The sequence below is a fragment of the Anopheles ziemanni genome, chromosome 2 (genome assembly GCF_943734765.1).
Source record: "Anopheles ziemanni chromosome 2, idAnoZiCoDA_A2_x.2, whole genome shotgun sequence".
Classification (NCBI taxonomy): Eukaryota; Metazoa; Arthropoda; class Insecta; order Diptera; family Culicidae; genus Anopheles; species Anopheles ziemanni.
The window spans coordinates 844183-870834 of NC_080705.1; the positions used below are offsets into that span (position 1 = coordinate 844183).

At 45.6% G+C, this 26652-nt stretch overlaps 1 protein-coding gene across 1 annotated transcript in view; it reads left to right on the plus strand.

Moving 5' to 3' along the window:
* The window catches only part of LOC131282943 (muscle-specific protein 300 kDa-like), a 71978-nt gene that overhangs the window by 30865 nt on the left and 14461 nt on the right, over positions 1–26652 (plus strand). Inside the window, exons 9-19 of the mRNA XM_058312495.1 lie at positions 3577–3882; positions 5475–5623; positions 7597–8407; positions 8545–8703; positions 8846–9058; positions 9135–9392; positions 12003–14802; positions 14866–20436; positions 20500–21205; positions 21386–23021; positions 23088–25970. Of these exons, the coding sequence (XP_058168478.1) occupies positions 3577–3882; positions 5475–5623; positions 7597–8407; positions 8545–8703; positions 8846–9058; positions 9135–9392; positions 12003–14802; positions 14866–20436; positions 20500–21205; positions 21386–23021; positions 23088–25970 (15492 nt within the window). The remainder of the gene's footprint in view (positions 1–3576; positions 3883–5474; positions 5624–7596; positions 8408–8544; positions 8704–8845; positions 9059–9134; positions 9393–12002; positions 14803–14865; positions 20437–20499; positions 21206–21385; positions 23022–23087; positions 25971–26652) is intronic.

Consider the following 26652-nt stretch of genomic DNA (forward strand, 5'->3'; position numbering starts at 1 on the left):
GACGTGTTGCTTTTCTGCCCCGTCGAGTGCCGGAGGTAGATCGTGCGCGTCTTCTCGACTGCGATACGCTCCTACGCTTTCCATCGGTTCTGCGACGCGATCGGCTAGCTTGCTCCTTTGCCGCTTGTTCTCGCTCGGCACGCATTCTACGGTAAATAGCGATGGCACGGATTTGCGCAGGACTCCGGCGCCGCATCATACCGGGCCCACAATCATCCTGTGGAGAACTTTGGATGTTTTCGGAATAATTATCGTCCGAATCAGTGGTTTCCAGTTGTTCTTCGTTTCTTTCGTTAACAAACGCTTGGGAGGTCTTCTGGATTTCCTCGGGAACTTCTTTTTCACTTCTCTTTTCCGGGTGCTCCTTGCTAATGGCATCACTACTAAGCGCCTGAGGCATATTCTGTACGACCTCGTGAAGATTTCTTTGAAAGGCGGTGGTTTCCGGGGTAAACCATCGGTGAGATAGGCCATAGATCTTGCTCGTTTTATTCTCACGGATGAGACCCATTTTAATTCCTTGGTCCAGACATTGTTTTGCCATATTGGGTAATTCGTCTTCTGATATCTGGGCGCCGCATTCGAATTGTTTGAGCTTCCAGCAGATAGTGGGTAGTGTTTCTGATAGAGATAATTTATTAGACCACTGTTTTTCAAATGTTACTAAAAGAATACCTACGTAAATCCCCAGAGTTTTTCAAAATATTCAAAATATATGGTAGCAACATGATGACTATTCGATGCTAAGCTGGATTTCCACTGAAGACTTGGTCGTAACGAATGACGAGCAATGTTAACTATGATGGATAGATTATTGATGAAGACGATTGCTTTAGTTAAACCAAGCAACCTTTTGTACGCTAGTAAAAAAACATAAAATTTATCGGTTGAAGTGTTTTCGTTAATCTTTCAACGTGTTTTTTTTGCTTGCAGTCACTTTTGTTTGGAGGACGTCTGCTTCACGGGAAGGACGTTCAAATTTGCATATCCTATAAAACAAAAAGTTGAACAGGGTGGTATTTGAATATAACGATAGACATAAAATGCTTTATTCAAATATTTTTCCAAAACAGGTTATCGTTTTCGTCGCACAAATAACTTGTTGACTAAGCAAAAATCTGTGGTTGTTGATGTTGACAGTTCTTCAGTTTTGAATTCTTGAATGAATGTTTGAAGGAAGGGTATTCTGTTTTGTGTGCATTTTTTTAGCGGAATTTATAGAATTTGCCCAAAACAAAAGCAAACCTCTGGAATCCGCTTTAATCACGACCTTAGATAAAAAGCAGTCTCGATGTGATAAGCGTTTTATATCAGTTGTATTTTTAAACTGTGTGAAACTCTTATCTTTCTAGATAAAGCTGAATGAATAGAAGCCTCACACTGATACTGTGTGATTTGCGCGTATCTATCTGAGTTGTTTACGTTTGTTTTGATGCAAGAGTGATGCAATCTAGGCAAATAGGCAAACGTTTCTTTATCGGTTAAAGTGCACCACACATTCCGAAGTGTGCGCAGTCCTTCTTTGAAAAGGCTCTCCGCGTCACCTTAAATCATTCCTTAACCCCTTGTTGACATTCAAATGCGAACGTTCACCTACAAATGAAGTATAAACTTTCTCTTTTATTTCGCGTGTGGTTCCCGTGGCGTTCAAGAACATGTGGTTTCAACCATATGCTAGCCCTCCCTTCTTGTTATGTTTCGCTTCCTGTGAACCGTCTAATTGGTTCCCTTCGCTATGTGACCTTCGAACCAAAACAACCGACTGAAGGTGTGTCACCGAGTTGGTTGTTTTAATCAACCGAAACTTTGAAACACACTAGGGACTGTCTGTATTTAAACTGCGTCTGTCTCAGACGATTAGCGCGAAAGCAGACGAACAAATAGCGCCGTTTTTTGTGAACCTGCTATTTATTTATTTTTATCCACGGTGCCGTGGTTAAGGTGGCACGATCGGACTAAATTTGAAAATTCGGGGCGCCATCACGTGGCATCTAGTTTGAGCGCATCGTTCGCTGCCTTAGCAGTTCGGAATGCTTTCGGTTGGTTAGGTATACTTTTTGGCTGTTTTCCAACGTGATGATATCTCTGACACGTTGTTGATTCTAGTTTCATTCCGTGGCTTCTGTACGACTTTTAACGATAATTTTGTTCAAAAGAATCTTTGCAAAAGTATTGAGGTCAGGAGAGTGTAAAATCGCAGTAAAATGTAATGGAAGGAGGTGCAATAAAAATGTAACACTTGAAGGTAACATATCGTGTCTGTTGCAATACCGCCTCAACACCTTGATGCATACTGTGACTGATAAGTCTTTTTTGCTACTTACGTGGCACAACCACTCTCAAATGTGCATGCACCTACATCCAACGACGCATTGACGAGTACGCTCGCCTTACCATGACATCATGCTGGCTCCGATGGTTCAAGTGACCTGCAAAGAAGTTGTAAAAGCCCGAAAGAGTTAGGTTAGATCCTAAAAATAAAAAGAAATGAACGACGCGTTTGTATGCGTTGCTTGCCCGTTGCCAGCTTCGAAATGTCGTTTTGTCGTTCGACTGCGCAGAAGACGAGAAGTTGGTTGGGTAAATATTGGCCACATGATGTCGGCGATCGGAGGAGAGTGTGTGACGTAGCGCACGGGCAAGGGATGTCTGTTGGATGGCCGCGATGACCAATATGGCTGCTGCCAGGGGTGGATGTGAAATGACCGTACGTGAGAACCCGAACCGCGTTATTTATACGCGATGATGGCATATTTGCGCAGATCGCGAATGAGAATGACGAAGATCGTTGAACAGTGTATGCGCATTTTTCAACCGAAGGCTTACTGAATATAGAGAGGGAGAGAGAGTGATAAAAGATGGAACCTGAACCGAGAAAGAAGAGATAAGCGGATATTTTAAATGCAAGTCGAGAAACAAGGAGAATTTGTAAAGATTAAACAAACGCTAGTGAACCTGAGAGCATTAGAAATCTCGTCCTACGATGAGAGCAGTTCCATTCATAGATCGTGACATATGGTAAAATTCTGAAAAAAATACTTCGGCTCTGCAATCATGGACTTTTGGATTTATTTAAAAATGTTAAAATTTTCAAAAGGGGAGGAAAAATTTACACCGAAGAGAAGAACGTGATTTTTGAAAACTTGATTGATTTCTTACAATTTGTGTTTTGCGGACGAACTCAAAATTTGGCAATGATGTGGGTTCGTTTAAAACCCAGCATGATATGAATTTCTCTGTTGATGTAACTCTCGCGCGAAATGTTTGCCTTTCGGTTGTAGCATGCTCTCTTGATTTCTGTCTTATGCTCTCCGAGAAGGAAGAGATCATGTTGTTGGCGATCGGGTCTGTCCGGTCTGTGGGAGGTGATCCTGGTTAAAATAAGACATTATACGAACTGATTTTAGGTAGACAACATCGAATTCGCTGTGATTTCTGTGTGATAACCAAGGTAGACAGAATTGTTTTGTTCATTGAACGCTTCAAAACACGTGCTAGTCGTGTGGCTTAATTGTGCCGGTTAACGTTATTTTGAAAGTAACAACTGTGTTTTATTTTTTTCATTTCTCTTCAAAGGTACAGCAAAACGAGCTCGAAGTTCTGAACGAACTATCGCAAAAGATAGTGGAACGTGCGGATCAGTACAATCGAGACCGGGTGCAGAAGGAAAACGCCGACGTCAACCGTCAGTGGACCGGCAACTCCACTTTGCTGGACAACTTGCGCGAAAACCTTGTTCAGCTGCAGCAGCAGTGGGATCAGCTAGAGAGCATCCTGCAGGAGCTGGAGGTGAAGTCGAACCTGCTGCTGGAGAAGGACCGCGGCTTGGATTTGGTGGTGCATTCGCGCGATCAAACCGAGGCGAAAAAGCACATTGTAGAGGTAAGTGAAGCTACAGGTTACTTGTAGGAAAATATTCCCTCTTCGAGACCGATGGTTTTTAATGAAATAGCACGGTCTAGGCTATATTATGCACGATTAAATTCGGGGGCGATCATAAACAACGTCTTGTGTTGGGGGGATCGCACGAAATTTCGTCTGCCAAAAATAGGATCGTCTTCCGCAAAAACCGCAAGCAAATCAGCATGAAACGCAGCGGATTGCGATTTCGGCCTTGTAGTAACCTACTGCCGACAGACGAACCGATTCCGCCGAACTGTCGATCGTCTCACCACGTTGCGCATCGTGAGATACCTGGCGTCTCCATGGGGTGCGTGCGTGTGAGGGTAGGGTAGAGTGTTGCGTTGAATGATGCGAGGCAACACCGTTTCAAGTGACGTCATTTTGTCGTCGCGAGCTGCGTGCTGTTTGCCTTTGGGCGCAGGTACTAGTAGACGATTGCAGTGAGCATGATCTCATCGCTAGTATCGGACATCGTTCTCTTTTCGTTGTCGTATTTTTTATGCCTCGATCGGCTACGAAAGACTTGTGTTGTTGATGCGACTGCTTCTTCAATGAATTGTTTGTGACGGTGGTGGCAACCGTTCTTGACTGCGATAGAGTTAAAGTTGTTTGTATATCTGACGAAGGTCAGGTGGTTGTTTTCCGAACACCATTCAGAACCTGGGGTTTACTTTGTAGATATTTTTTGTGAGCTTTCGTAGAGGACAGCTACTACGGAGGATCCTTGCAACTTTATTTAACATCACTGGCAATATAGTAAAATATTGAAGGTGAACCAGGAACTAGACTGTGTAAGCTTACAATTAATTACAACCAAGGATTACATTGCAGGCGGTACAAACATGTGCACAACTACAATTGTGTGTCCTAGTGTGGCCAACTCGCAGTATACAGCTTCATTCAAGCCTAGTATATTTTTAGAAGATCGATAGCAGTCTTTTTGACGAGCGGTGTTAACGTTTTCGCTTTGCGGGTTAGGAAATGTTTATTGATTTAAGGTTTTTTTTTTTGCCGAGGTATAGTTTATTTAGATAAACTTCCGCTGAGCAAATGCAATGGAAATACGACGAGTACCACAAAGTTGTGGTGTTGGCATTGACGATCGATCTTCTTTGATGCATTTCTCCTTTTCCCATGGACGAGTTTTCCAATGGATTGGCAATTCTATGTTTACAATTGCGAAATATGACTTTCAAAAATGATGCGCACTATTTTGAATGATGATAATATAGGATAGCGATTTTTCCCTTTGCTCGAAAGGAACTGTGTTGTTTGAATTGAATGTATAAATTGACAATTTCATTCTTGTAATAGTCAATAATACATATGCAAAATATGTTTCTAATGTTTTGGTAATTTTACAGACAAAATGAGGAAATTAAGACCTCATAGGATTTGATTAAATAAAAAGAAGGAACAGGTGAAATCACGCAACAAATTCTTTCCCAATCGATTCATTGATCTTTTTTCGATTTGAAGTAAGGAAATTTTCGTACGAGGGCGTTGTGTAACGACTATGGCGATAGGTCCACGATAAAGAAATCCGTTCCCAATTTTTCACTCGTTTGCAGAACTTGCTGGAAGACAAGTCCGCTCTCGGGCAGCTCAACACGAAAGCGAACGCGCTCGCGAAGACGTTAATCAAGGCTTTACGCGAACAGAAGCTGTTGCCCCAATCGCTGGAGGAGAAACTGACGCACCTGAACGACATTAATACACGGTAAGTGAAGGCGCATCGAAGGGTGAAGAGGGTATCCTCTTCCTTTTCCTACCAAGCACCCTGAAATGTCGTCGGAATGTCCAGCACCACCACCAGATCCGTTCGCCCAAAGCCGGCAAAGTAAGATGAGATGCGAATCACGTCGTCTCGTCGTCGCAGGAGCGACGCACCGACACGAGACAGGTCAATGTCGACCGATAGGACCGAGTGGGTGGAAGTGACGGCAGAGGGTTGAATGGGGATGGTGGAAAGCCGGAAGCCATTGCATTGTAAAGTGTGATGTCATATTGCCGGCTCCGCCAGCCAGAGAGCGCCAGCAACGACAACAATAACATAAGTGTCATATGGCCGTATGACACAGCATTCGGCCTACCCCCCCTAGTAGTAGTTGTAGTAGTGAGTTGGAGAGTAGTGCAGGTGTTCGAGAGTCGATGGATAAGCAAACAAAAAAAAAAAAACAAACAAACATGCTCGATGAGAGCATCGCCACTTTGCAATGCGAACATAACCGACGGTTCTCGGAACACGCGCCCCACGAAAGTCGTGGAGTTCCGGCGCTTGTTGGCTCCCTCGGTCTCTCTCACTAGAACCGCTTACTCATCGTGTGGGGTCAGAGTGGGCGAGCGAGTTGCATTTCGCGAAATGCCGGCACGGGATCATCACGGCGCCCCGCGAGAAGTCGCGAGAGCCGGTCGCGAGAAGAGCGAACCCGATATGCCGGAGACTCGAATCCGTTCATCCGGCTGTCGTCGGATCGGCCGATGGTCAGTCGCGTTTGGTAGTTGGAAGCTTACGGCTGTGAGGTTTTCGGTGGAATATTAAGTTTTGTATTTTTCCTACAAAATCAAAGTGCATCTTATTAGTGAGGAAGATTGCAGGAGCATCAAACACACACGGAGGCGTACACCGAAGAAAAGGATTACCTTGGATCGGAGCGGAGCACGGAAGAGGACGGATTTTTCCCCCTGTTGTGGAAGTATTAGATTTATCGACGAAACACTGGTGGCCTATAATAGGGGTTGGCCGTACAGAACCAACCAGCCGGTAGATAACTTTCGAGCAGAGTGGCGAACAAAACTCGTCGAAGGCAGCGCATTTATTATTTTATTGTCATTACGCGACTGGTCCTCCGTCTTCGCCCGTGCTCTCGAAGTGTCTAGTCTCTAGTTGAGGAAGTCGCCGGGAAGCACACTAAAGGGGGGGCAAGGGGGAAGGCCAACAGGGGAGCTATAGGAGGGAAGAAAAGAGTACCAAAAACTGTAAGAACTAACCATCGCCACACCTCAGCGCTTTGGGTGGTGATATTTGGAGGGCAGCTAAAACTCTAGCGATTGTATGAATCCATCGACGAGCTGCGGTCGCGTTCTAGAAGTGGAATCAGTAGTAGCTTCACGAGCCAGTGACGGGTGGTGGTTGTGGTGGAGCATTGCGTCGGGTGCGGTGGCAGAATCGCATCATCGTTTACGGCTCGCGGACACATCGCAGCAGCAACATTTTTCATCCCCCTTAAGCACCGGATAAGGGGAGGAGGAGCAAGCGAGAGCTCGAGCGCTAGCGACGAGCGGATAGAGTGCCGGACATTCTGACGTCATCGGGTTAAATTTAAATTTCTTGATTTCGATATCTTTCTCATCGCCATCGCCATCCTTGTTGTGTGTGGCGCACAAGGTCGTGGAACCGCGTGAGCACGTTCTCTAGCAAAAGACTTGGCGCTGGGACGCCACGCTTTGGCTTTTTTGGTGCGCGACATAATTCGAACGAAACGATCATCTTTCTTTCGGCACAGAAAAAAAGGTGGTTTTGCATTTCGCTTTCATTCGAACGGCGTACGGTGCGGGGCGAAAGATATCTGAATTCTTTCTCGAAGGGTGGTGTTGTTGAATATTTGATTTTAAAGCGCATTTTCTTTGGGATCTCTTTTTGTTTTGGGTGGTTCGGTTGGTGGGTTCGGTTTTGGGTTTTTGCACTTGCAGACTTTCGGATAACCTGTCCACGAAGGAACGCCAGCTGCGGGAGATTTTGAGCGAGCTGCAGCATTATCTGGGCGCAATCGGAGAGCTAGCGCAGCGCATCGAGTCGGTGCGAAAGGATCTGACGCAGATAAACCCGTTCGACGAGCGCCTCTACCGGACGGAACGGGCCCTCGAAGCCGTGAAGGAGGCGGCCGAGCACTGTAGCGTACAGCGGGAGGATCTTCGGCGACAGATCAACGAGAAGTACCTGCCGGTGCAGAAGTTCGTTCCGGCGGATCTGAAGGAGGGACTTGAGCTGCTCGATCGCTCGCTAACGGGAATACAGAGCACGATGGAGGATTATCAGAACGCATACAAGAAGGCCAAGACCATTCGCACGGACTACTTCACCGTGTACGATCGCATCAAGACGTGGATCGAGAACGCGGAGTTGACCGTTTCGAACCACGGCATCGATCCGAGCGAGCTGAAGAGCAAGCTGGTGGCGCTGATCAACGAGTTTGGCGACATTCGTATGGCACACGAGCAGCTCCTGTTCAATGGCAACGAAATCATTCGCCACTGCACGGAAAGCAACGATCGCGTGGCGACCAAGGCCAACATGGACCAGATCGCGCACGAGCTGGAGAAGACGATCGTGCTGATCGAGCAGAAGAACCAGACGGTCGATCAGATCCTGGGCAACTGGGCCAACTTCATGCGGCTCTACCAGTCCGTCGTAGACTGGTCGATAAAAATACGCGCCCTGTTGGAGCGCAAGCTGCAACTCAACACGCTGCACGAGGCACAACTCGCCTGCCAGAATTACTCTGTAAGTAAAGTTGACGCAAAACGTGACGAACATGGCGTTAATGGAAGAAGGCATGAGGGCCTGCGGACGTCATTTGTTTGCACATGATTCGTTTTCCATCGTGTTGTTGATGCTTACCCCATTCGTTTCGTCCACAGAATGCAGTTTCTAGTCTTGTTGAAGTATCACAGAATTTAAGCGAAATGAATCACGAGTTCGACAAAATTAACGACGTTTGCTCGACGGCGTATCTGAAGGGCAAACTGCACGAAGCCGAAACGTTGAAAATCGACATCGAAACAGTGTTATTTGAAAGGGTAAGCGAGCTAATATCAATTTGTTTCAAGTACCACGTTGCCAGCAGGTTGTGGAGTGTTTTTTTTCCACAGTTTCGTGTTCGATATGTTGTAACATTTTACTATACCTTTGGTTCGCACATTTCTTTTTTATTTTGTACAGAATCTTTTCCTTCACGAAACGACGGAGGAATGGCAGCAGTACGAGCGGAAGATCGAGAGTGTTAAGGAATGGATAAAGGAATCTTATCAGGCCTTGAACTCGAGCGAGCTGAAGAGCAAACCGTTGCGCGATCAGCTTCGAATTTCGGAGCAGATGCTGGCGGATATCTCGGCTCAAAAGATCAAGGTCAACATGTCGCTCGAGAAGCTGCAGGTTCGTACGGTGCAACCTAGAACACGTTTGACGGAGGTTACATTGCGTCCTTTCTTAACCCCTCTCCTAACACCAGGTCCATTTCCACTCGGATATCATCTACACCGATAACCCGAACATCGTGCAGAGTGGCCGGGCCGTAGTAAGCGATCTGGACAAGCTGAATATGGACGTGTTCCAGACGACGCAGAATCTCGCCCAGGCCCTGACGCAGATCGAGGGCTGTCAGGTGGAAATGCAAGCGATCCGGCAACGGATCGTGCACGAAGAACAGCAGCTCCGGAACATCTTATCGCCTTTGCATCAGTCGAGCGATAGTGAAAAGCACGAACAGGTAAGTGATGTTGTTTTGACCTTTGAGTATTCGTTATTTTTCCGAGCGTATTGTCTCTACATCATCACCATATCACCACCATTCATGCATATCGACTTGATACACATAGTTTTGTTGTTATTTTCACGCCCCTTCCCATCTCATGTTTATAAATTCACATTTCGAGATTCTAATTCCACAAGAAAAAACAAGCGGGATTGCAATTCCGCATTCCGCATTTCTGTCGGGCAAAATAACTTGACGCAAGAGATCCTTTCCGCCGGTCATTTTGTTTTTCTTTCCCTCACCTTGAACACCACACGGACGCACAAAACACCATTTCAAACCTTTACTCACGCCCTCCCTCAAGAACACGATTGCAGATAAATTGCTAATGGTTTCGGTGGCAACATTGCGCCGGAAGGCACTCGATGTAAGATTTTACTTTTCTTTCCCGTTCCCACCGCGAACCATAAATTCAAGTGCACGCACCGTACGCCGACCTTCCACCACTGGGGGGAGGTACGATCGTCTCTTGCTGTGCACGGTGCTAGTAACAAATATCACAAACAACAACATACCACACACACACAGTATCACTGTTGATCGGTCGATGCTCAACAGCATAGCGGTTGAGGCGCTACGATCATGGTATAAACGAAACAAGGGAGAGTTTAATGTATGTTTGTTTTTAGTAAACTGTGAAATCCGTCAGCGCGTTTTTGTTGCGCGCAGGGAAATCTTTGAACGAAGAACAAATTGCTTTTTGCTTCGTTGGAGATGAATTGGTTCATCTCTTAAAAACACGAGAGTTTCGTACACACTTGAAACACTAGAGGAATTTCCAAATAAACATAATTTTCTATGCTTTACATCAATATGGTATTGGAGGTATATTTTAAGGCACACCGACATACAACACACACACAAACACAGAAACACATAAGCACAATATCTAATATTTTTATTTACATTCACCTCGATTTAATAACTTCTTAAAACTTCGTTATAAGTAAGTTAGGGAACATACACGTCACTAAACACTGCACCATTGGAGAGGTTTGTTCACGTTTACACATATTTTCACGTCTACCTTTTCAAAGCGATCTCATTAGAAGCTTCCAAAACAGTGCACTTTACAATGCAGACATTGCGTGGAACACGCCATGGATATGCTTACCCATTCCGTTCGAGTGCTTGCAGATGTATTATGTTGATATGATTCGGATAACTTACTCGTTGGATTTATAATTTGCATGCTAAATTTTTAGTACGATTAGAAAAAACCGGGTCATATCCATGGCGCTGCCCATCGACTGTAGTCATATCATAAGACTAGTTGAAGCTTTGTAGGAAGGTTGCTTTATCGCATCACAATCGCGGGAATTAACCACAATTAAGTCTGCAGGTCCTCCCACCCGACCGACTGTGTAATCTGTGATGGGTATTTTCATTGGTTTTCTTATCTTTTTTATTTCTCCTTGTCTGAAAATTCATGTCTCCTGAACTTCAAACTACGACATACACCATAAACACCACCTTATCCACATTCTCTCTTTCTCTCTCCGTACTAACCACCTCTCGATCGATCCAACTAACAATCTTGCTCCGGATGTAACATTCTGGTACACTCTACCCGTGATTCGATGTACTTTCATCCATCGGCGACACTGGAATCACCTCAACTCTTCCTATATGCCCTTTTATCGCTCGCTTGAACATCCTGTATTTGTAACCTGTTTCTGTGCTTCTTCATCATACGTCGCTGCTTGCACATCGATCACCAATCGATCATATCGCTACATACACATTTACAACATTCTGCTTGGGCTAATGCTTGTACGGTACGTATCGTGTAAAACAATTACAACAAAAAAAAGGAATGTCGCGAAAGGATTCGAGGCCTCCAGTCTCAGTCGAATCAGCTGAACGATAAGATAAAACTTCTTCTGCGCCGGGGAGCTCCCGATCCGTAGCTACGTGAGGATGGTTTTTTTTCGACCGGAAATGGCAGCTTTGAAACGATGCACATCCACATTTGATGCATCACACGAGCACAACCGGACATGCACGAGATGTCTTACTGCGTGCCTTGGAGGATATGATGCGCCTTCAAATAGTGCGCCACGTCTTACTCTCTCTTACTTTGTATTAGGAGAACATGACGATACCCTCCAGAGAGTCGATTAGTGATCGGCAACATTGTCTATCGTTTGTATTTACCAAAAATTACTGTTTGAATTTAAATGAGTGCCAAGCAAAATAAAGAGCTTTTTTAACTAGTCGCAAAAACTACTTTTCCTTCGGATTATTCTTTATCTTTCTCCTCTGGGATGGAATTTGGGCGAAAGGATATTCTCTATCTAGATCTTATTACTTCTTTGAACGTTTATCTGCATCCTGCCGTCCACCGACTCCTTCTGGACTAGTGTCGTACTTGTGGGAAACCTACTGTTCCTCCTTTCTGTCTCTCTCTCTCACATTATCTTTCGCCATCTCTTGCCGTTCTTCTCTGAAATCACTCAAACAACCGACAAGTCAAGCCTCTCTCATCATCCCAACTCAAGCCAACACATCTGCGCCCTTTAAAAAAAAGTCATCGAAAAATAAATTGCAAATTCCATCACTCAGGACCGTTTGATGCCGTTTGATTGGAGCGAAAGTTGTTGCGAGCAGGATGAACAATCGTCGTCATCATCGCCGTTGCAACCCCGCATGGTGCAGCCCAAGCGCCATACCGACACCCACGCATCGGCACCGGAAGTCCCGACCGGAGTTCTCCACTCGACGGAAGATTTCGGTAGGGTGGTTGCAGTGAGGAACATTACTACCACCACCATGGCTCAACCTCATTCCTCCGTGTGGGGTGTGAGGGATGGTGATGATCTGACGTACGCGGAAATAGTGGCTGGGCTCCGGCGCGAACGGCAGCGTGAGCGTGGCCAAATGCGGTACCAAATCGAAAGCAATGCTGGCGGAAAGGATAATGTAACGAAGATATCCATTTCGTCGCCGGTGCAAAGTGTCCCAGTGACAGTGCCATCGCCACCATCACCAGCACCACCGACTCCGCTTTCCGATGAGCCCTCCTCGGATCAACTTCATGCAGCTCGAACCGTTGTGCATCTCTCTCATCATCGCAAACCAATCGCGCAAGAAACTTTCTCTAGCGAAACTACGGAACCGAAGGAACCTCGAGGTTCACGTAGACCAGGCCCGTCCAAGAAATCTCCCAAACTACCGATCCGTCATCCGGTCGATGCTACCGACTCATCGTACTCCAGCACAAGCTCTGCTAATGTAACTACGATAATCGGAACTTCATCCAGCCAACCAGTGGTGGTTATGTCCACAATGGCTGCACCGCAAATGGCCGCACCAGAAGTTACTGTTACGACACACTCCCCCGCAGTATCGGTGTGGTCATTCGGAAATAAGACCTACGCAGAAGTTTTGAAAGACATTGCAGCCGCCAACCAATACCGTATCCAACAACAACAGCAGCAACAACAGCAACAGTTCCAACAACAGTCTTGGCACGAGACCTTCTCGAGTGAACAGCATGCTCCAGTTTCTCAGCAGACGACGACTCGGCTTGGTGTACCGCAAAAGTCTTCCGGTCGCTCCCGCTCGAATTCACGCAATCGCACTCAGCATCGAGCGCCCATTGAAGGTGCTTCGCGAGTAAATATTGTATCTAGTCAACCTCAGCAGCAGCAGCAGCCTGTTCTTCCTCCCAAACCCCAAAGGAAAGTGATCGCGTTAAAGAATGATCATCCGACACAGCCACCAAGAATTGAAGTATCACGAGTCACGCTCCCCGTTACTGCGAAAGAACCTGTGGAAGCTTCCGGCACTGCGTCCGTCACCCGATCCGAACCTATTGCATCCGAACAGAGTGATCAATCCGAAAACACCATCTATAAGAAGGCGAAGAAAAGCAAAATCAAACCGAAGCATATCGGTGAAGACGGCAAGCAGAAGTTCGAGCAGCAGCCAATGTTTGTGACGGCGATCAAAGTGAACAAATCCGAAACACCGGTGGTCCGTAAATCGGAGAGCCCTATGAGAACGGTCAGCGTGGTGAAATTGAACGAACAGCCAGAGTTGGTCGCGAGTGCCGAAACGAAGATAACGATCAACGTGAATGAAGCACGTGCGCCGGGTCAGGTCACGGAGCAGGTTACGACGGAAGTGGATGCCCACGGGCAGAAGGAACATTACGTAACGCAGATTACGCTTGAGCAGAAGGAGCAAGGTCAGTGTCGTCAACAAATTCGCAAAAGTGCCAAAAAGAAGAGCAAAACTACCACCACGCATAGACTGTTGAATATTAGTGCAAGTGAACCGGTGACGGTGAGCGAACAGCAGGAACAACCGAGCAACGTTTCCACGGTAGAAGTTTTGTCTCCGAAAGCGAAAACGGTATCCGTCGTCGATTTGCGACCATCGAACGAACCACTGACAGTGACCGCTATTGAGTTGACGGGTAATGTTGGCGATGGAGTGGAAAGCTTGAATGAGTATAGTAAGCATATAGAAATGCAGCTTGGTGAACAGATTGCTACGAATAATCCACCAGCACCGTCAGATGCAACAACGAGTATCGCTGAAGATAAAGCTCCTCAAGAACCGGAAGTGGTGTTGGAGGAAAGCATCATTCATATAACTGGTCCAGTTATGAAAGTAAACGAGACGGTGGAAAACGTATCTGAAACCTACGAGACTGTCCGGAGAACCGAAACCGTAACCTTCCATCGTTCGGAGGTGTCGATTGTCACAACTGAGTTTGTGCAGGAACGGATGGATATCAAAAATAGCACAATCACCGAGTCCCCAACGGAGTGTTTCACCACGTCAGTTTATCTGGGAGGCACGTTGGAAGCACACGATCCGACTGACAATACTGAGCAAAGCAACACAACTGCTACAACTCACGTTGAGTCACTGAGTGCTAGTTTGAAAGACCAAACTAGCCTGGAAAAGTCTGCAGAACCAGTTGGCGAATCGAAACCATCAAAAGAAGCTACCAAATCGAAGGAACAGGAACCGTGGTGTCCTCCTGGGAAGAAAAAGAGTAAAAAGAAACAAACAAAAAAACAAGATAAAGGACGCCAAGATGAACAAAAACCGCTTGAAATCGAAGTAATTAGCAGTGGCGGGTCAACTCCGATTTTAAAAGCAAAGAGCTTTTTTGTTCCGGAAGAAGAAACCTCAGTTGCTCCGGTTGATCCTTCGCCTGAAGAAATAGTTCTCATGACGGCGAGAGAAGAATCGTTCTTGGCCGAAATGATTGAATCAACCCAGATCGTGCAAGAAGTGCAGCAGGATGTTGTTCCGGAAGAAAATATGGTAGCTGCTCCGGTTGACCCTTCGCCAGAAGAAGTAGTTCTGATGACGGCGAGAGAAGAATCGTTCTTGGACGAAATGAGTGAATCAAACACGATCGTGAAAGAGGAGCAACATGAAGTTGTTCCGGAAGAAAAGACTGCAGTTGCTCCGGTTGAACCTACGTCTGAAGAAATAATTCTGATGACGGCGAGAGAAGAATCGTTCTTGGCTGAAATGAGTGAATCAAACATGAAACAAGAGCACCAGGAAGTTGTTCCGGAAGGAAAGACGGTAGCTGCTCTGGTAGAACCTTCGCCAGAAGAAATAATTCTAATGGCGGCGAGAGAAGAATCATTTTTGGCCGAAATGAGTGAATCAACTCAGATCGTGAAAGAAGAGCACCAGGAAGTTGTTCCGCAAGAACATAAGGTAGCTGCTCCGGTTGTACCATCGCCAGAAGAAGTAGTTCTGATGACGGCGAGAGAAGAATCGTTCTTGGCCGAAATGAGTGAATCAAACACGACCGTGAAAGAAGAGCAACATGAAGTTGTTCCGGAAGAAAAGACAGCAGTTGCTCCGGTTGAACCTACGCCTGAAGAAATAATCCTTATGGCAGCAAGAGAAGAATCGTTCTTGGCCGAAATGAGTGAATCAAACACGATCGTGAAAGAAGCGCACCAGGAAGTTGTTCCGAAAGAAACGACGGTAGCTGCACCGGTTGAACCTTCGCCAGAAGAAATAATTCTGATGACAACGAGAGAAGAATCGTTCTTGGCTGAAATGGGTGAATCAAATACGATCGTGAAAGATCATCAGGAAGTTGTTCCGGAAGAAACGACGGTAGTTGTTCCGGTTGAACCTTCGCCAGAAGAAATAATTCTGATGGCAGCGAGAGAAGAATCGTTCTTGGCCGAAATGAGTGAATCAAATACGATCGTGAAAGATCACCAGGAAGTTGTTCCGGAAGAAACGACGGTAGCTGCTCCGGTTGAACCTTCGCCTGAAGAAATAATCCTTATGGCAGCAAGAGAAGAATCATTTTTGGCCGAAATGAGTGAATCAAATACGATCGTGAAAGATCACCAGGAAGTTGTTCCGGAAGAAACGACGGTTGTTGTTCCGGTTGAACCTTCGCCAGAAGAAATAATTCTTATGGCAGCGAGAGAAGAATCGTTCTTGGCCGAAATGAGTGATTCAAACATGATCGTAAAAGAAGCGCCCCAGGAAGTTGTTCCGGAAGGAAAGACTGTAGTTGTTCCGGTTGAACCTTCGCCAGAAGAAATAATTCTTATGGCAGCAAGAGAAGAATCATTTTTGGCTGAAATTAGTGTTCCAACGCCGATTGTAAAGCAAGAAGAAATGGAAGTTACAGACGAATCAAAAACAAGTGGAGCTGCTGTCGGTCCTTCGATTGAGGAAAGCGTTATTAGTTCCCAAAGTTTAGTAACACCCAAAACGACGAAAAATGCTGATCCTGTTATACATAGCACAGGTAAAAGCCCGAAGAAGAAACCCAAAGATAAATACAAAAAAATAAAGAAATCCGATGCGGCAAGCATGGCAGCTTTCCTCGAGGCTGAGCGGAAGGTTTTCGAGGCTGAAGAAGCGGCTCAAGAACAGCAGGCAGTTACTTCCAAACCACGTGATCAAACATCGCCTGGGCAGAGTGTCATTACAAAGGAGCAAATTGAGACCATAATCGTGGGCATTAATTTCGACCGACAAAAGTCTCTGACGGTTGGAACGGCTTCCGATGCAGACAACAGCGCAAACACGGTCGAGCAAGTGGAGCAAACCTTTGTCGTAAATCTTCCCGAAAGTCCGGCAAAGAGTACGAACGAGTTCCGTAGCAATTTGGTGTTTGAGGACTACGATTTCGTACCAAATTCGCCGGAGAAACGATCACTAGCGACGGAGAAAACGACGGAAACAAAGATGATCCGTACATCGGATGGCAAATTTAAGCCCACACTTGAAAGCATTCCTTCGGATGCGGATCTACTTGGTACGGCTGGATCGGGAAAGGAAACCCAATCAGCTACTCCAACCAATACGGCAGATCAAGCTACTACAACGACCACAACTCAGGTCACAGTACAGTCTTCGGGTGAAGGGCATGAAAACATCGATGTTGGCAAAGAAGACAATGATCCTGTGCAGCAAATACTGATCAATGCCAAATGGCGCGATAACCGGCAGAAGATCTCAATGATAACGCATGAAGAAGTGCTTCTGCAACCCGTTTCGCACATTCGGATGCAACTGCCGAGAATAGTGGCTGAGAAGAGAGAACTACCCCGTCAGGATCCGGTGATTGACGTGGTTGAGCCACTGGAGACGATCGTGCTGGAAACACAAACGGAAGAGTTTTCCGGGTTGACAGAAATGCCCACCCCGGACCATAAGGAGCAGGGTCAGATAGCGACGGAAGTATCAATGCTGGATATTTCTCCGTCGTTGGTCTATGAAACGCAATCGGTGGATGTGTTGGAAAAGGAAGCTTCACTGCGGGAGTTTGTTGATGATTCTTGTGAAAAGGGAGTGGCCACGGAGGCGCATCACTCCGAGGAGAATGTTGGTTCGGTCGCAATCGTCTCCGTTGAAGACACGTTGCAGTCTTCATCGTCGTCGCATGAGGTCTTCACTACGACCACTACCTCCGTGATGTATAGAACCACTACCATCACGTATGTGGAAACGAACGAACAGGACGAGATCAATGAGTTTTACACCAGTCCGACAGTTTCGGAGCAGAGGATTATCAGTGTGATGGACGAAAAGGAGCAATCCATTTTGGATAGTTCGATTTACTCTGAAGCTGATCGCAGCATGGGCGACGAACCCGTGGAAGTGAGACAAGCGGTCGCTCTGGCGCAAACGATTGACGAAGAGCGAGACGTTACCCTCCAAAGTTCATCACTGTTGGAGGAGTTTGTGCAAAACCAAACGATAGCAGAGCATAACGTCTTGGATATTTCGTCGTACTCGGAGGCGGATCGTAGTTTGGGAGAAGTTTTCGTTGAAGTGCGCGAACCGGTTGCTTCGGAAGGTGACGAAGAACAAGCCGTCCGGGCCATGTGCGAGGAATCTTTCAAATCGGAGCAGCTACCCTGCACAGCACCAACGGTCGAGTTGGTGGAGAAAGTGGATGAGGGAGTACAAGCAACTACGGAGCAAACGGAACCAGTGACTGTTGTTCAAGAATCGATTGCTTTGGTACCAGATCAACGTGAAGATCAAGCACCGGAAGTGTCAATTCCATTGGCTTGCAGTGATTCAAAGGAGCAGGCGAATGCTCGTGCACCACATGGCACGGCTTTGGTTGAAACGGTGTCGATGAGTCCGCTTGAGAGAGAAAACATTTCACCATTCAACTATTGGCAGTATCACGATGCAGAAAAGCATTACATTCAGCACATGTTTGTCCCATCGGTTTCCACTGGCGGGGAAAAGATATTAGCTGACGAGGTTGCAGAACAAGAAGAAGTGGTGTATGCAACGGATTTGATCGATACGGGTGATAAGGAACTTTCCGTGAATATTGCTGGAGAAGTTAAGAGCGAATCTGTTGAAGATAGGGAAGAAGACAGTACAGTGGCAAATGATAGGAGTGAGCAGGAGCTAGCAGAAATCTATCGCACCTTGCAGCAATCTTACCTTAGCACGTGGCAACTACGTGACGCCGAAAACAATTACGAACAGTTGCATGTTCAGCAGCTAGCTAGTGCTGAGGATTCCGTTATCCTCGAAACTGAAGCTGTTTCCGACTCGGTCCCAACGAATCTAACGATTGAAGGAGCAAATGCTGAAGAGTCACGCACTTTGTACGTCAAAGACAGTGCGAATGATGTTGTTGCCGTTTCATCATCGCCTGTGGGTGGTATCGATTCCGAAGAGACTCTTTTGGAGTCCAGAAGAGACGAATCAATTGAAGCGGACACAAGGTTGCAAGTTATGAATAGTTTGGCAAGCTCGTTGGGTAATTACTGGCAGTTGAAGGAAGCCGAAGTAAACTTGGCTAAATTGAACGCAAAACCTTTGGTGGTAGATGTCTCGGAGACTGCCGGTATAGTTGTTGAGGATGTCCAAGATACACTACCATCGCAAACTGAGCAGGTTACTGCTAGTCCATCAGAGCCTTCAGCTGCAGAAAAAGTTTCTCAAGTCGATCCGGAAGAGGCTGTTTTGGAAACGAGAAGAAACGAATCACTCGAAGTAGATATGAGGCTGCAAGTTATGAAAAGTTTGGCTAGCGCGTTTGGAAATTACTGGCAGTTGAAGGAAGCCGAAGTAAACTTGGCTAAACTGAAAGCCAAACCTTTGGTGGTAGATGTCTCGGAGACTTCCAATACAGTTGTTGGGAATGTCCAAGATACGCTACCATCGCGAACTGAACAGGTTACTGCTACTTCATCAGAGCCTTCAAGTACAGAAACGTTTTCTGAAGTCGATCAGGAAGAGGCTGTTTTGGTAGCCATAAGAGACGAATCATTCGAGGCGAATCAGCGTAATGACAATGCGGTCGATGTCCTACAACCTCCTCAATCGGAAACACAATTCGTTCCAATTGATTGTTCAGTCGCAGAAAATGTTACTCAAGATGATGTGCCCACCTTCACGAAATCTCTTGATGACGGTCCAAAGGAAAATGCGTTCTTGTACCAAACAGTGCCTTGCTACAATGCTAGTCAGTTACACGACGGAGAATATAAATACGTAATGCTCAAACAAATTCAAACTTTGCATGTTGAAGAGCTCGAAATCCCTCAGATGTCGGTGGTCGACGATAAACTTCCTTCAGACAGTGATAATGTTTGTGTCGCCGACCAAGCAATTTCGGCGACCGAAATGTTGGCCACAGGATCAAATGAAGAGCAAACACTTTTGCAGGAATCGTTCATTTCAAAGTCAGAGCAAGAAGTTTCGACTCCTATCATTGGGGAGGATATTGCATGCACTGACTCAAGCGCAGCATTAGACTCAAAAGTGCAGCCCGAAGAAGGAATGGATAGCGAAGAACTAGAATTGATGCTGCGTTCAAATATGTCCAGGACGGAATGTTTAGAAATAACATCCTCAGAGTTGTTAGAAACACATGAGCTAGACGATGATCCCATCGAATCAGTTGATGGTACATTTTCCGTTTCAGAACAAACATTAAATTTGAAAGAAGTTAAACCACACTTGCCCAGTGATTCAACCAAGGAAAGTGATGAATTTATAGATCAAACTGATAACAATAGTCAATCAGTTCTCGTTGAGGCAATGGAAACCAGTCCAACATTTGAAAATGTAGATCAAACTGATAGCAATAGTCAATCAGTTCCCGTTCAAGAAACAGAAACCAGTCCAACAGTTACCTCGATTGAAGGGGAATCGGAAGAAATCGTAAAAAGTACCGATACTCAAATCGTTGAAATTCCTCAACCACTTCGTGTTGATGGTAGTTCCACCGTTATTGCCTTGCAGGAGGTGAAACACTTGAATATTTTACAGCCAGAACATGTTGCAGAAAATGTCGCTACAGAATATTTCGATGATTCTCAACTACTTATGGCTGAAGAAAAGGAAGCAACTTCGACAGTAGTTAACGCTATGGAGGTGGTCGAACAGTTGGATATTACGCAGCAATCCGAAGTACTGCAACAATTTGTTATACAAGTAGCAGTTGCCGAGAATGAACCTCCACGCGATGATGCACCATTGTCGAACCAGATGGTTTCGGAGGAAGTTGTGAGTCAAACACAATTTGAGGACGACGACGACGACGACGAGGAACGGGTTTTGAGTCAAATGCGTGATGAATCTATCAGTAGTATCGATGCATCAGCTTCCGAGCAGCTCAGCTTTAGCATGGCGTCTGTTAGTAGCAAGCCCGAAATATCTATTATAAATCTTCCTCTTGAAAAGGAAACTAATCGTGACGACATAGAGCTGATGGTTTCCAGCATAGAGTCGAATGAGGGCATTTTGGAATCATCGGACAATGCCGATCAGGACAAAGGGGAAGTGGTTGTTGAAGGAAAACTTCTCGTTCAGGTTAACATACCACGTAAGGACGTTGCGGAGAAAGCTACCACATCGGTTGATCCAAAAGAACGAAAAGAAAAACGCAAAAAGGAAAAGAAGGACGCAAAAAAATTGAAGCAAACTAGCAAAGAACCCATTGCTGCTGCTCCGTCCAAACCAGTTGTTCGACCCATCGTGGAGAAACTGAAGGAAGACGTAACACCACCACCAACCGTGAATGTGTGGGAAGCAATGAAGGGTCAAAAAACCTATGCTGAGGTCGTGGCGGGTCATGAAGCGGAACGAAGAAGACTTTTGCAGATGAAGATGGTAGGAAATGCTTCTGTATCTCAGGAACAAAAGGAGGAAGACGTCGCTCCAAAGGTTTCCATTGCAGAACAAATAATGTCCCGTAATGAAAGCTTTGTTGAGGTTGAATTGGGTGATGAATCTGATTTGCAGACTTTCATTGAAAGTAACAAGAGTTACGAAAAATTAGGTCAGGCCAGCATTTCTTGGGCAGACATGGTGGACGATGATGAAGCTAGCTACTCATCGGCTGCTTATGGTAAGGAAGATACTCCAGTAGAAATGGCATTGCCGAAGAAAGATATTGTTTCTGAAGACCCCGAACCAGGAATAATTCCAATGAGTTCTTCTATCACACAAGAAACATTGATTCAGCCCAGCATATCCTGGGCAGACATGGTGGACGATGATGTGTCTGCAAGCTCATTAGAAGCAGATGGCAAAGGATATGTACCTGAGCAAACGAGTTCCTCGGATGTAGATGTTGCTCCACCTGAGCAAATAAAAGAAATGGATCCAACGAGTTCCTCCACTAAACAAGACGATAACGCTAAACAGTTGTATTGGGAAAAGAAACAAAAGAAAAGACAAAAGAAGGGTGCACCAGTTGTTGCTACTGCGGTAGGAAAAGAATATGAGGAAGATACAGTTGCAAAATCAACTTCTGTCGAAGAAGTCCCATCGAGAGAACCGAACGTTTGGCAGACGGGGCCACTGTATGCGGAAGTTGTTGCTCAAAATTTACAAAAAGAACGCGAAGCTAGAAAGATTGCTTCAGAACAAGGTACTAGTCTCCCAATCGCTATTGACCCCAAAGAGGAAATATTGGAAAACATTGAATCGGTTCATCTTGAGAACGTGGTACCACAAGAAGAGCCTTCCAATTTGTTGGATGTCCAAGATGCTGCTCCAATGGATGAAGCAAATGAAGCGAAACATAAGCCTGCATCGAAGCAGAAAAAACGTAAAACGACTCAAAAGAAGGAATCGTTGGTTGAGATAGAGACCGATTCGGCTGCTCCTGAACCAACAGAACCTTCCGAGCTAAATTTGGGCAAGGCACGATCGGAAGAAAAGGATTCCTCTGATCCTTTACAAGAGAGTGTTATATCCAGGGCTGAGGAGTTAAGAACAAGTCAAGTTGTTATAGCATCCAGATCGTTGGAGGGAGGCAGTGGACGAAAGCTCAATTTGTCACGTTTTCTTGAGAAACGCGAAACAGACCAGGATGATGTTCAACCTGTCGTTCAACGTGATCGTAGCACAATAGAACGCGAAGAGCAAGAAGCTGAGGCAGGAAGTGGCCCTGATGCGTCTAAGGCGTCTTCTACGATGGTGAAAGCTAAGAAAAAATCTAAAAAGTCGCGTAATCTACAAGAAGATGTCGAGGGCGCAAATATTGATAGCACAATATGTTCTGCTACTGAAGATAATCAAAAGGATCTACCCGATGATGGTAAAGCGAGCACAGTGTTGGTAGAGATGGAAGAAGATTCGCAGACACAAGACGCTGACCCATCGTCCAAGGGCAGAAAACAGAAAAAGAAGAAAAAGAAATCTCTTAAACAGTCCCCCAGTAACGATTCACCGGATGGAGATGAAGAAATTCAAACCTCACCAACCCAAGTTGGTGGAGTTCCTTTATCTGAGTCTCCGAAGGAAATAGCGCACCTTCACGAACACGAACAAGTGACAAGAGAAGAAGCTCTTGATACTGATGCAGGAGATGATGTGGAATCGCCTTCAGATGTTGAAAAACACGTGAAATTTTCCAGGGAAGTCGAAATTCTAAAGGAAGTGCCTCTCTCCGAGTCACCAAAAGAAATTGTGCATCTTATTGAACATCATGCACATAAGACCAAGGTGGAACCATTGTCGCATGTCGTTGTAGAAGATTCTCATCGTCATGTTCAATTTGTTGACGAAAGGTTGATTTCACCAACAGCGCCCGTCGAGTCACTGAAGGCATTGGATCCAACATCGCCAAATGAATCGGAAGTCGTAGTGATTTCCTCAAACGTGGACGATTTTTCAACAGCTCTTCCATCACAAGGTTCGATAGTTGAGCTTAGTGAAGCTTCAACTAGCCAAACTGAAAACGATGACGACGAAAAGCATGTCAAGTTTAATCCACAAGTGGAAGTGTTGCTTGATGTGCCGTTCTCTGAATCGGCTAAAGAGACCGAGCGACTTCTTGCGGAAAACGAATCGACAGAAGGTCCGACGATCATCAGTGATCGGAAAAAGTGTCCAGAAAGCACACCTACATCTAGTAGTTCAACTACTGCCGAGTGCGAAGAAGATAAGCGTGTTAAGTTTGATCCGCTGGTAGAGGTCTTGCAGGATGTCCCATTCTCGGAATCCGCGACCGAGATTGATCGTTTGGGTGCCGTTTCTGGTCTTCACGTGGAGAGTGAAGATAAATTCGCCACTGAGGTAGTAGAACTAGTAGGTAGTCCAAGCCAGATGGACGTCGAAGACAACAAGCGGGTAAAGTTTTATCCTCAGGTTGAGGTGTTACAGAATGTACCATTCTCGGAATCCGTGAAAGAAACCGAACGAATTGGTGATGGAAAGGCCACTGCTGGGCGGGACGCGGCGGAAACTCCCGAGATTGAAAGTCCAGCAGTCGTAAGGCAAGAAGAAAGACGTGTTTCTTTCTCGTCAACAGTGACCAAAATTGTGTTGGAACAGGAAAACCTTGACATTGAAGATGATTTTGAAGTAATTGACATGGCAGAAGTGGAGCAAGTGTATGCAGCAGGAACTGCTGTTGCAAGCGAGGAGGAAGAATCGGGACTAATCTTGTCAAATGTCGATGTAGATGCCTCCGATAAAACAGTGAAGAACACAATGGATAAGAAAAAGAAAGAAGAAGATCTAGAAAAGGAACTAGCAAAGCAGCACTACTGGGAAATGAAAGCATTGAAAAAACAGAAAACAGCAAATCCAAACTCCAGCTCACAATCTACCGCGAATGTTGTTGCCGTGGAAAGTGTAACACCTTCCGAGAGCATGCCGTTGACTCCATCTGATCCTGAACAGGATCGTTCAGCGCCGGGTTTACTGTATTCGGAAGTAGTTGCCCAGAACGCTAGGAACGATCAGGTGGGGCTACTTAAGGCGCAGGTAACGGAGTGTGATACCCAAATAATGATAACGGAAAATTATTCAGTTATTCAAGAGATTTCTACTTCGAGCCAACCGCCAAGTGAAATCGAGGTCGATCAAACCGTGCAAGCGGAAATGACGGTTCAAACGCAGCACGATGCAGATGTTCTTTCTCCGACCGTTACAGTCTTGGACGTTCTATCTGAAGAAAGCAAACTTCCAAACCAACAATCAAGATCAGGCGATAGTCCGGTTGATGAGGTTGCGGTCACGACTGTGGATGTTTCCCAAACGCTAGATAATGGGGATAAACTTGAAAGTGTGATCGAGCCTGTCCCGGACAGGTTAGAACCAGTAACTGATTTGGACATTCAGTCTGAGGACACGCTCCTTTCGGAACTTTGTAAAGAGTCTTTCGCTCGCGAAAAGAGTGTGGTCGATGAAGCAGAAGCGGAAATTGGCGCTATCCAATCAACAGATGATGGTAAGACGCTTCAAGGTGCGATCGAAGCTGTAGCTCATTTGGACGTTCAGTCTGAGGAAACGCTCCTTTCGGAACTTTGTAAAGAGTCTTTCGCTCGCGAAAAGAGTGTGGTCGATGAAGCAGAAGCGGAAATTGGCGCCATCCAATCAACAGATGGTGGTAAGACGCTTCAAGGTGCGATCGAAGCTGTAGCTCATTTGGACGTTCAGTCTGAGGAAACGCTCCTTTCGGAACTTTGTAAAGAGTCTTTCGCTCGCGAAAAGAGTGTGGTCGATGAAGCAGGAGCGGAAATTGCCGCTATCCAACCAACAGATGATGGTAAGACGCTTCAAGGTGCGATCGAAGCTGTAGCTCATTTGGACATTCAGTCTGAGGAAACGCTCCTTTCGGAACTTTGTAAAGAGTCTTTCGCTCGCGAAAAGAGTGTGGTCGATGATGCGGAAGCGGAAATTGGCGCTATCCAATCAACAGATGGTGGTAAGACGCTTCAAGGTGCGATCGAAGCTGTAGCTCTTGATGAAGAACAAGCGGGTTTAATTCAAAAGATGGATTTAGAACAATCGGTAGGAACGATGGTGATAAATAATGAAATTGTTGAGACCGAAGAAAAGAATACGTGTCAGGCCGAAGGTACTCAGGACTTCAAGGATAGAATGGGTGAACAACAGGAAACCAATGTGATCGCAATGTCCCCAACAGAAAAGCTGTACTGTATGTGGCAAGATATGTCGTGGCTTGATCGTTCGGTCTATGGGCAAGCGGAACAACGATACGCATTGGTCAACGTGTGCAATACCGTTTCTGAAAATGTTCCGAGCAATAGTAGCATAACTATCGATGGAAATAACGAGCTAGCTAGTCCAGAAGTTGTTCAAAGTGATGGTGCTTTGCGCGAAGGAGAGATTGTAGAAGTGCAGAAGGAACTGATCAGCGATCAGGTTCTAGGATTCATTGATACAGTGACGAGCAAGGAAATACTGAATCCCAAACCCTGTGAAAATGTTTCCGAAGTGACAACCGTCACTGTAACGAAAATCACCGACTACTATGCATCAGCAGAAGCAGCAGCGGCAGATACTATTACTACTGCTACCACAACAACCGCAACTAACAATGTACTAACACCAATTGCCCTTACACCACCACCCCTTGAAGAGTTACCCCCGCAGCAAGTCGCGGCTCGTCCCGCTATCGTTCCCCCCATAGAATCTGTTCCAATGTCCGATCCCGACCCCAATCCGGTTCCTATTCCCGTCCAAGTGGATCCCCCGTCTTCAGTCGACCCTTCATTAGGTTCAACGGACAGCGTAGAATTAAGTAAACAGAATGTGGCTGATTGCACAAACAGTAAACAGGTGACGTTGTATTCCGTAGATGTAGTTATTATGATTTTTATGTTTGTTTTAACTTGTTTCATTATGATTTTGCTGAATGATTTTAATTTCCTAATTGGCATTCGGATTTACAATTAGTGTTGTTTTTTTTTGCACCCCTTTTATGTTTGTTCACATTTGCGCGAAACATGCCGCTTGTAGCGATTAACGATTCATGTTGTTTCCAATTGACTGTGGGCTTGTAGCGTACAAGCTGCGTAATCACCCATTCGTTTGTATCAAAAAACCAAGACCGATGCCATTGCAGTACGATGTAAAACGATTGACTGAGTTCTATAACGCTATCAGTACTTTTGCTTATAAAATACAAAATTATACTACCTTTGCGCACCAAACGAGAGCGATCATCTAGAGGCCGATGTATATTCAACACTTTTAACTCCCGCTGTGCGTCATTTCGTAGGGCATAGTTTGCATTCGATAATTTATTAAACCCTAAATCACCAAATCACAACCCAAACTAGACCGAAAGACGCGTAACTTATCATTCAATCATTATCACTTTCGAACGATCAATTGTGCGTTGATCATTGCTGTCAATTCACAATCATTTCTTCGTAAACTGTCTGATCTTAAACTCACTTCTCGAATAGCCATTTCAATTTACCGATAGATAAATCTTTGCGCAAGGGAGTTTGAAGTT